A 12,041-nucleotide genomic window follows, 5' to 3' on the forward strand; every position below is an offset into this window, starting at 1 on the left:
TTTTCATTTTCCTTCTAAAGAAAACTACCCTCCCCCACCTTTCTACACAAGACTGTGAGATTAGATTAATGCCGTGACTAACCAGTGTCATAATTTTCATTAACTATAGAATTAAGAATTGAAGTTTTGTTATGTTGCATAATAAACATATGGATGGAGTCTGGAAAAATAAAGTATTTTTACTGAATTAGTAATAGAATAAAAAAAAAAAAAGATGACCTTTTCTAAGTTCAGGCTGCATTTTGAGTATTTCCACATTTGAATTCTCTCCTCGTCCCTAAAACTCAACATGTTCTAATCAAATTTTTTCCTCTATATTTTCCTCTCCCAGCACTGGCAAGACTTACATGAACTGATGCTAAATGAAATGAGCAGAACCAGGAGATCATTATATACCTCAACAATGATACTGTTTGAGGATGTATTCTGATGGAAGTGGATCTCTTCGATAAAGAGAGCTAACTCAGTTTCAATTGATCAAGGATGGACAGAAGCAGCTACCCTCAAAGAAAGAACACTGGGAGATGAATATAAACTGCTTGCATTTTGGTTTTTCTTCCAGGGTTATTTATACCTTCTGAATCCAACTCTCCCTGTGCAACAAGAAAACTGTTCGGTTCTGCACACATATATTGTATCTAGGATATACTGTAACCTATTTAACATGTAAAGGACTGCTTACCATCTGGGGGAGGGGGTGGAAGGAGGGAGGAGAAAAATCGGAACAGAAGTGAGTGCAAGGGATAATGCTGTAAAAAATTACCCTGGCATGGGCTCAGTCAATAAAAAGTTATTTAAAAAAATAAATAAATAAAATAAGTTAACATTTAAAAATATATATATATATTTTCTTCTCCCCAACTTTTCTTTTTTTTCTACTTTTAAAAATTTATTTTAATATACATAAAATTTATATATATTGAATCATTTTGGGAGAGAGAAATCAGAACAAAGGGGAAAAACCATGGGAGAGGAAAGAAAAAAAACAAAAAAGAAGTGAACATAGTATATATTGTTTTACATTCAGTCTCCATAGTTCTTTTTCTGTCCAAAATCTGCCTTCCCTATGCCTTCTACATCAGTGGCAATGGTCACACATTTGTCTGTTTCTCTTCCCCTTTGTCTGATTTGATCATCAAAGTCTCTTTCATTCTAATATATTGTTGGTGGAACTATGAACCATTCTGGAGAGCAGTTTGGAATTATGCTCAAAAAGTTATCAAACTGTGCATACCCTTTGATCCAGCAGTGTTTCCACTGGGCTTATACCCCAAAGAGACCTTAAAGGAGGGAGAGGGACCCACATGTGCAAGAATGTTTGTGGCAGCCCTCTTCGTAGTGGCCAGAAACTGGAAACTGAGTGGCTGCCCATCAGTAGGAGAATGGTTGAATAAGTTATGATATATGAAGGTAATGGAATATTCTATAAGAAATGACCAGCAGGAGGATTTCAGAGAGGCCTGGAGAGACTTATGTGAACTGATGAGAAGTGAAATGAGCAGAACCAGGAGATCATTGTATGTAGCAACATCAATGATACACAACGACCAACTCTGATGAATGTGACTCTTTCCAACAAGGAGATGATTGAGGCCAGTTCCAATGATCGTGTGATGAAGAGAACCATCTGCATCCAGAGAGAGGACTGTGGGTTCTAAATACGGATCACAACACATCATTTTCATTCTTTTTGATGTTTGCATTTTGTTTTCTTTCTCATTTTCTTTCCTTTTTGATCTGATTTTTCTTGTGCAACAAGAGAATTGTATAAGTATATTTACACATATTGGATTTAACATATTTTAACATGTCTAACATATATTGCATTGCTTTCCATCTAGGGGATGGGGTGGGGGGAAGGAAGGGAAAATCTGAGACACAAGGCTATGCGAGGGTCAAAGTTGAAAAATTATCCTTGTATATGTTTTGAAAATAAAAAGCTTTAAAATACTAAAAATAAAATGGGAAAATAAGGTCTCCCCCATTTATCATACCCTCTTTGTTCCTAAAGTTAGTAGGGGACCATGCCAGTTGTCCTGACCTGTCTTGTCACTAAACTCCAATAAATAGAAGAGAAAGTGAAGCTGTGATTGGCACAGTTCGGCCTTGCTTAAATCCAATTCACTGACCAGTCAAGACATGACCCTCCAGATGACATTGGTCCTCTTGGAGAATGAGGGACCAAAAAAAACCATCAACCAGACTATTGGAGCAGCCTTCTAAGTGGTCTTTCTATTTCTCCCCCTTCCAATCCATCTTGAAGCCCATTCTGCCAGATTAACCTTCCTTATTCACAAATATAGAGTATTCTGTTTAAAACTCTTCAGTGACTTTTTATCCTGGCATTCATAGCCCTTTAAAATCTCACACCAACATAGCTTTTTAGCTTTCTCTCATATTATTACTATAGTAACTACTACTAATAGTACTCTATTGCTTCCCCTGCTGCTGTTCCTCTTCCTTCTGCTGCTGCTTCTCCTTCTCCTCCAGGTGTGCTACTATTCAGCCAAACTGAAGTCCTTGCTGTCCTGTGCTTTTGCTCTATCATTTAAAGCAAAGTTCAAGTCCCATTTTAATAATAAATCCTTTCTTGAGCCCTCCACTCTAAGCCCAGATCTGGGACACAGAGAGTAAGTTCTGGCCTCCTGACTGTCCTAGGAACAAGACCCCCATCTCTCAGCTTTCCCTGGCTTCCTTCAAAACTCCATTTCTCTAGGAAGCTTTTGCTCAGCCTCTCTTAATTCTAGTGCCTTTTTTCTCTCAATCAGTTGTTCTTTATCTTGCATATGGCTTGTTTGTACATTAAATACCATTAAATTGCAAGCTCCCCAAAGGCAGGCACTGTTTTTTCTCTCTTTTTGTGTTGAAAGGCTTAGCAGTGCTTGGCATGTAGTAGGGGCTTAATAAATATTTATTGACTCTTAGATTGATTGAACTCAAGGTTTTTGACCCTAAATTCCATGTTTTTTCTACATCCTTTCAAGGAAATTGGGAATGTGGTAATGGCCTCAACAGAAAAAGGTGAACTTGGAAAGGAAAAGGTTTAAGAATTTAGGAGGGAGATAGGATTTAACCTTTTTTAATGCACTTTTCACATGTCATTTTGAATTAGACTCATTTATATGGGAATGAATTTTAAAAGCATTATGCATTTCTTTATCTACTAAGTACTGAGGGAATAAATGGACAATTGGAAGAGGTATTTAGTGCTTCTACTACACTTAAGGTAATTGCCTGCTCCTTAGAGTTTAATTTTAGGGTAGTTGATAGGACTTGTATTGAAAAGATTCTAACTGGTAACTTCCTGCTCATTCTTTATTATTTGATATATTTATGTATAATTGATATATAATCAATTATTAATTGATCCTTGCCTGTTCTATTTGGAGCACTGCTAGGTATTAGAAATACAAAGCATGAAATGATTGTCACATGCAAAGAGTTTATACTCTCATCCCAGGGGACTAGGATCTTTGGGAGAGGGAGGATACTGGAAGTCCAGGCCTATAGTCATTGGGAATGGAGTAGAAAAATGGGATTCTTTCCTTGGACCTGAGTATCCATATGAGTGAGGTAAGGGGAATTGTTAGGAAGGTCAGGCAAAAGGGGCAGGGGCAGCCTGGCCCAAGAGGAAAGGACTTCCCATGATCTAGTCTACCCTCATTCTGGGGGGATCATACGTTCTAGATTGTGAGTTATATCCAGTTAGATTCTAGGCGTTAGTTAATCTTTATTTTTCCCATCATACTTGGTGTAGGGCTCTGTACATAAATGCCTTTTGATGTTCATAAGGGAATAACAATGACCTGTACCAGATTTGAGCATAAAACCAAAGTGGGAGTGCAGGGAATGACAGCAGGTATAATAGGCCTGGCCTACTTCAGTAAAACTTTACTTTTCTCTTGGGTAATCTTCTCTAGAGCAGGGATTTTCACCTCTTTTGTATCTTGAAACCTTTCTCAGAACATCTTTAAATGTATAAAATAAAATGACAAACAAAAAATAGTTATACATATATTTTAACTTGTATAACATATTGGATTGCTTGCCATCTAGGGGACAGGGTGGAGGGAAGGAGGAGAAAATTTGGAATACAAGGCTATGCAAAGGTCAGTGTTGAAAAATTATCCATGCATATGTTTTGAAAATAAAAAGCTTTAAAAATAAAAAAATAAATAAAAATTTTATTATATTGAAATCTAATTGCTAAAACAATTTTTAAAAAATCTAGTTCACAGAACACAGCATAACCCCCGTTTTAGAGGCAGCCTGGATAGTGGGTGGTGGATAGAGTAGAAAGCTTGGAATCAAGTCCTGAGTTCAGATTCAGACTATGTACTTACTAGCTGAGTAATTCTGGATAAGTGACTCAATCTTTCTAACTGAAGGCAATTGATTAAGATTTATCTACTAAGTCTCCAGGAGATGAAGCCTGGACATGCAAGTGAATTGGATTTAAGTGTGAGAGAATTGTGCAAAGTCAACAGCACCTTTTTCTTCTCTAGAACCATCTGAGTTTAACCGGAGGCTGTGGGCTTTTTAAGCTAAGATCTTTCCAGGTCTCAGTTTGACTGAAGCAATGTCCATTCAGTGATTAAGACTAGGAAAGAACTGAGGCAAATAATAGCCTCTTTTATAGGAAAAAAGAAAGAGAGAAAGACAGAGAGAGAGAGAGAGAGGGAGAGAAAGAGAGAGAGAAGAAAAGGAAGAAAGAAAGAATCTGAGGGGGGCGGTGGGAAGACTCTCAAGCTATTTCTGGCCAAAACAGAAGCAATTGCTATTTGCCTCAGTTTCATCATCTGCAAAATGAGCTGGAGTAGGGAGTGGCAAGCTATTCCAGTATCTTTGCCAAAAAAATTCCAAATGAAGTCACTAAGAATAGAAAATCATACTCCATATGAACTGAGTGATAAAACATTTATTAATCTCTAGGGCTACAAATACCAAACCAGAATAGTCGCTTCTTGCAAGAAAGCTTACATTTTAATGAAGATATCTTGGTTTAGAAAGTTACAGAGATGGTGAATCTAGCCATGGGAGAGAAGAATAACCCATCCCATTAAAGAACAATGACTGAGTTGATTTGATTGTAGTTACAAAACCAGAAAGAGTGACTGGGATGCTTTTAACAGGAAAGTAAAGGATGATGGCTGGAGAGATGGTTTGGGAGTGAAATGGAGCCTGGCTGGACCCAGTGGTGATCACCAATTTGCAACCGTAATTGATAATCTCATAAACAAGTTAGGAATATGGACAGTTGAGAAAAAATGTATTATGTAAATTACTGTATTTGTCAGATGATCAAGGTTGGAATTTAAGTTCTAATGCTTAGTAGTGTGGCGTTAGACAAGTCACTTCCCCTACAAAGGCCCCAGTTTCCCCATATGTAAAATGGGGATCATCACAGTCATACAATATAGTTATGAGAATCAAAAGAGATAATGTAACTGAAACTGTGGTGGATCTGGGACTTCATTGGTTCGGGAACTCCCTCTGCCAAGACTGGCACCTCCTCTGCACTTTACAGCCTTAGAGTTAGGGTGTGGATTTGCCCACGTTCTCCCCTCCAGATTATTAGGGATTGAATTTTAGTCCACATCTTCCTGACTCCCTATTCTCTCTTCTTTTTGCCTCTCTTGTAATATATTATTATTAGCATTATTACTTAGGTTATGATAGCCATTAGATTCACTGAAAGATCACATTCAAAGAACAGTTATATAAATCAATAGATCATTTTCAACTTGGGGTGCTAGTCTTAGCCCAACATTTTCTCAGGATTTTATTTTATATTTTTTAATCCCTCTCCTCTCTTCGGCAATCTTACGCATTTTTATGGCGTTTTCACTCTAGATGGATAAGCAGCCTGGTTTGGTCTGTAATAAATGGGCTTCGGTTCAAAGCAACTCAGCACCCGGATGACCTTGGAAAGGCCCAGGTGTGCCCTCGTTTCTCTGTCTATAAAATGAGGAAATAAAATTAAAGCACCTGCTGTAAATCTGGAACCCTATGTCTTCCAAACCCCTTTATCCGGCTCTGAACTTTGTTCTGAGTTTCATTTCCACATTTTCAACTGTCTATTGGCTATTCTTTCAGCACCCCAAGTTCATCCAAGCATATCCTTGTTCTTATTAGTGTATCTTCCTTGTAAGAACTCTGATCATGACTCAACTGTGTTTTCTTGTCCTATGTGATTTGTATTCATGTCTGACAGTTCTACCCAGACAATATGCTTGAGGAGGTTCAAGGAGCCACATTATGTGGGCCACCAAAGGGAAAGGAAGGGAATAAGCAATTTTTGTGCACTGTGTTTTGTCTCATTTTGTCTCATTTAATCCTCAAAACAGATCTCTGAAGTAAATGCTATTTATTATTCCCATTTTACAGATGAACAATCTGAGAGATAAATGGCTTGCCCAGGATGATACCGCTAGTGAGGTCTTCTTAACCTCAGGTCCATCCAGCCGTCACCATATGTTGCACTACAAGCAGCCTACGAGTGTACCAGTGCAAGACAGAGGCTCTTAATGTCTGGGGTTCTGCTGCCTTCACTGTTTCCTTTATGTCAGTTTTGATGCAATCCTCATGAGCCAGCGATTTCTGGTACTATTGGATCCCACCATCCCCTATGTGGGCATGTGCCCACCCCTCTGAACCTCCCCTGTCCAGTTCTAGCTCTCATGGCAGCAATGAGAACAAGACTTCCATCCCCAGAAAAGATGGTGTCAACCAGTCTCTTTCAGATCCCTATAAGAAATACTTATCCTTGCCTTCCTCCTCCCACCCCTCATATGGAAAGTGGGAATGGTTTTTGGGAGAGTTTGGTTAGGTGGCTCCCGAACTCAGCAAATCAGAAGGTCAAAAAACACTGATTAAAAACCTGTTATTATCCCCTCTCACCTATCAGATTGGCTAATATGACAGAAAAGGAAAACCATAAATGCTGGGAGGACATAAGGGAAAATTGGGTCACTAATGCATTGTTGATAGAGTTGTGAACTGGTCCCACCATTCTGGAGAGCAGTTTGGAATATACCCAAAGGCTATAAAACTGTCCATTCCTTTTGACCCAGAAATACCACAAAAAGGTTTAAAAAAAAAAAAAAAGGAAAAGGAAAAGGACTTAAATATGCACAAAAATATTTATAGCCTCTCTTTTTGTGTTGGCAAAGAATTGGAAATGGAAATGTCCATCAATTGTGGAATGGCTGAATAAGTTGTGATATATGTATTTAAGGGCATATAATTGTGCTTTAAGAAATCATAATTAGGAAGATTTCAGAAAAATCTGGAAAGACATATATGATGTGAGCAGAAATAGGGAACTTTGCACACAGTAACTATAATATTGTAATGATGAACAACTGTTAATAACTATTCTCATCAACATAGTGATCCAAGACCGTTCCAAAAGAATCATGGGAAATGGTATTGCCTTCTGAGAAAGAACTTAAGTATCTGAATACAGATTGAAACATTCTTTTTCTTTTTCTTTCTTTTCTTCCTCATACTCTTCTTTCTTTCTTTCCTTCTTTCATTCCTTCTACTCTTCTTTCTTTTCTTTTCTCCCTTTCTTCCTTTCTTTTTACAGAAAATGACTAACATGGAAATGTTTTTATATGATTGCAGATGTAGAACCTCTATCAGATTACTCACTGTCTCAGGGAGGGAGGAGGCAAGGAAGGGAGAGATAGAATTTTAAACGCAAAAAAAAAATTTTTTTTAATGTTAATTGCTTTTACATGTAATTGGGGGAAATTAAAATATTATTTTAAAAAAGAGAACCTACTATGTGTGGGAGAAGTGGGAGGGAGATCATTTAGATCTAAAAATAAAATATAACTGAATTTTAAAAATTAAAATAAAAAGACTTCAAAATTTTAAAGCAAGCCCTCTCTCCCAAATTATATATAAGTGTGTGTGTGTGTGTGTGTGTGTGTGTGTGTGTGTGTGTGTGTGTGCATCAGGCACTGTTAGGTACTGAGGATACAACGAAAGGCAAAAGAATTTCTGACCTTCAGAGATTCAGAATCTATTTAAGAGAGACAACTCACAAACTATGTATAGACAAAGTATATAGAAGATAAACTGAAATAATCAATAGATGGAAGATGTCCAACTAACTTCCAAAATCTGTGATTCCCTTAATCCTCTATTAGAAAATAAACTCATCTAATATGTATTTCAACATATTTAACATGTATTGGACTACCTGCCAGTTGGGGAGGGGGTGGGGGGAAGGAGGGGAAAATTTGGAACAAAAGGTTATAGAAGGGTCAATGTTGGAAAAATTACCCATGCATATGCTTTGTAAATAAAAAGCTTTAATAATAATAATAATAAAAGAAAATAAACTCATGGGACAGCTAGATGGTGCAGTGGATAGAACACTGGATCAGGAGTCAGGACAACCTGGGTTCACATCCTATTTGAACCCGTGTCTCCTTCCTAGCTGTGTGACTCAGAACAAGTCCTTTAACTTCTGACTACCTTGATTTTTTCAGTTGTAAAATGAGGATAACATAGTACCTTCTTTACAGAGTTGAGAGGTTAAAATGAGAGAATATTTGTAAAGAGCTTAGTGAACCTTAAAGCCCTATGTAAATGCCAACTGTTCTTAAGTGTGCTACAACCCATTTATACCCACCATGCTTTTCTCCATTGCTTTTTTGGGTCACCTGCAAGCCTTATAGGTTTTATTGACTTGCAAAATTACAAAGAATGAACATGGCCCCCAAAGAAGAGATGTGAGAAAATGCTTCCCCCACTCCTTTGCAGGGGTGAGTGTCCATGAATGTGAAACATTTTACATAACAGATTGTTTTTCAATGTGTTGATCCATTTTTTTTTCTCATCTTCTTTTTCTTTTTTTATTATAAAAGATGGTTCTGGGAATAAGGAGAAGAAAAAAGGAGGAACTGGTGGGTAAAAAGAAAATATCGCAATAAACATGTTTTTCTTTTTGTTTAAAAAACTAATTGATTTGAATGACCTGGGAAGATGGAATTGAAAGCATGTTGAGAATTTTGGCTGAAAATCAATTGAGTAACACTGCCAGAACCTTGAGAAACAAATTCAAAGTAATTGTGACAAAGCAAAGAAAAGGTCAGAAGAAAATTCAGTGTGTGAGATGTCTTGCAATCAAAAACATACTCTCAGGCAAGAATTCTTAATTTCAGGTTTCTGAACTTAATTTTTTTTTCTATGACTGTGTTTCCCTGTAATGGACTTCCTTTGTAATCCTATGCAGTTTATTTTATATATTTAAAAACATTCTTCCTAGAAAAGGATCCATAGAGTTATCAGGCTGACTGTCAAAGGGAGATACATGATGCACACAAAAAGTTTAAGAAACTTTTCTTATCAATTAATAAAATATTTTTTCATCGATATTTTATTTTTCAAATTAAATATAAAGATAGTTTTCAATATTCATTTTTGGTTCTTTAATGTTAATGTATCTTTTTTCTTTTAAAAAATTGAATAATAGCTTTTAATTTTCAAAATACATACAAAGAGTTTTCAACATTCACCCTTGTAAAACCCTGTCTTTCAAGTTTTTCTTCCTTCTCCCCACATCCCTCCCCTAGACAGCAATCTAATATATGTTAAACATATGCAGTTCTTCTATACATAGTTCCACAAATATCTTGCTGCACAAGAAAAATCTGATCAAAAGCACAAAAAATGAGAAAGAAAACAAAATGCAAGCAAACAACAAAAAAGGTAAAAATACTATGTTGTGATCCACACTCAGTCCCCACAGTCTCTCTCTGGGTACAGATCGGTCTCTCGGTCACAAGATCATTGGAACTGGCCTGAATCACCTTGCTGTTTAAAAGAGCCACATCCAGCAGAATTGATCATGATATAGTCTTGTTACATGGTTCTCTTGGTTCTGCTCGTTTCACTCAGCATCAGTTGCTGTAAGTCTCTCCATGTTTTTCTGAAATCATCCTGCTGGTCATTTCTTATTGAACAATAACAATATTCATTTTCTAAGACTTTGTGTTTTTTCTCTCTCCCTCCCTCTCTTACCTCCCTTATTTCCCCCTCAACACAGAAAGCAATCTGACATAGGTTAGACATGTACAATCATTTTAAACATATTTCCATATTTGTCATAGTGTGCAAGAAAAAATCAGACCAAAAAGGGAAAAAGCCATTAGAAAAAAAAAGGAATAACAAAAAAAAAAAAAAATGAACATACTTATTCTTGGATCCACATTTCGTCACCATAATTCTCTCTCTGGATGAGGTTTTCCCATCCCAAGTCTACTGGAATTGCCTTGGATCACAGCATTGCTAAGAAGAGCCAAGTCTATCATGGTTGATTCTCACATAATCTTGCTAGTTCTGTGTACGAGGAAGAATCTCTTCTTTACAAAGATGGAACAAGATGGATCTATTAAAGGCCCAAGAGAGGGAGAGATGGATAGAGAACTCACCTCTGTTCCATGCTGATTGGGTGATCACTTGGGGATCAGAGGAAGATGGCTTTAGACCAAGGATGCCCTAAGGGCGAAATAATAGGAAGTAGCCTTAGAGAAAAGCAAAAGATAAACAAAAAACTCAAAACTATAAGTAGCGATTTTGGCAGCACAGAAATGTCCTCAAATCAATTTTGTGACACATGTTGTGAAAATAGTACAGTATGATAGAAGCAAATTGAATTGAAGAGATGGGGGGGGGTGGCAGTCATTTAAGTCTGTTTTCCTCAGTTTCCTCATCTGTCAAATGACCTGGAGAAGGAAATGGCAAACCATTCCAGTACCTCTGCCAAGAAAACACCAAATGGTGTAACTATGAGTCAGACATAACTGAACAATATTTTAATACCCTGAGGGAGATTTCTGATTATTTTAAAGATGAGAGATAAAGGTGTTTGTTTGTTTGTTTGTTTGATACCTTGCTCATATTGGTTTTCTCTTGAAATGGAGTAGCTGAAAAACTTTTCCTTTCAATGCTTGGAACAAAGTAGATCCTTAATAATTAATTGCAGATTTATCATGAAATTGATAACTTCTTGGTATAAAGAATATGAATTTCACTTGTATTTATTTATTTATTTTTATTTTGTTTAATTTTAATGTTAATTTTATTCTTTAATTCAACTGCTCTTCACATCACCTGTGGGAGGTGAATTTGCTAAATTGTTTTACGCTGTATGTAAACATCAAATAAAATATGCATTTCTACATATATAGTAGAATGGAATAAAAGAGGATTATATATGATTCTGTGAGTTGCTATTATGTGGAGTACGCGTTTCTTTTTAAATTAAATACAATTAAGACATAACTTTCAAAGCTGTCCTGTCGGCTGTCTGCAAGTCTTGAAAATTGGTGGAGTGGCAATCCCTGCTTGTTTCACAGAACCCAAGACATCTTCTATATTCTACATCAATTGGGGAATAGTTTAATAAGTTAGGGTATATGAAAGTAATAATGGAATATTATTGTTCTTTAAAAAATAAACAGACTGATTTTGGAACGACCTGGAAAGATTTACATGAACTGATGCTAAGTAAAGCAAGCAGAATCAGGAAAACATTGCACATAACAACAGCAAGATGATAGATTTCTCAGCAATTCAGTGACCCAAGGAAATCAAAATAAACTTTGGATGGAAAACTGCCATCCATATCCAGAGAGAGAATTGTGGAGACTGCATGTAGCTCAACATGTACTATTTTCACCTTTTTTTTTTCCCACATGGGATTTTTCTCTCCCAACATGATACATATGGAAATATGTATAAAAAAATGAATGTAGATGTATAATAAAAAATGTTATTTTACATGTAACTGGGGAAAGTAATAATAATAATAAAGGAGAAAAAAGAGCTTAGTCATTCTGTGAGAAGAACAATAGCTAAGGAGGAACAGGGTTTTGATCATTTTCTGATTTGTTTGTATTAATCGGGGTTTCATGAATCCCAGCATCTTCGATCTCATTGCTTACCATTTCCATTTTGGTCCGAATGTATGGAACGCTGGCCAGTGCCATTGACTTTTGGGGACATTTTTGTCAGCTCTTTGT

General features: G+C 36.6%; 1 protein-coding gene across 1 annotated transcript in view; it reads left to right on the plus strand.

The window, feature by feature from the left end:
- The window catches only part of CRK (CRK proto-oncogene, adaptor protein), a 36,560-nt gene extending 33,360 nt beyond the window's left edge, over window positions 1-3,200 (plus strand). Inside the window, exon 3 of the mRNA XM_051992198.1 lies at window positions 332-3,200. Coding sequence (XP_051848158.1) covers window positions 332-430 — 99 coding nt within the window. The 3' untranslated portion in view covers window positions 431-3,200. The remainder of the gene's footprint in view (window positions 1-331) is intronic.
- Window positions 3,201-12,041: the final 8,841 nt, after the last annotated feature.

This window comes from Antechinus flavipes, chromosome 4, assembly GCF_016432865.1.
Source record: "Antechinus flavipes isolate AdamAnt ecotype Samford, QLD, Australia chromosome 4, AdamAnt_v2, whole genome shotgun sequence".
NCBI lineage: Eukaryota > Metazoa > Chordata > Mammalia > Dasyuromorphia > Dasyuridae > Antechinus > Antechinus flavipes.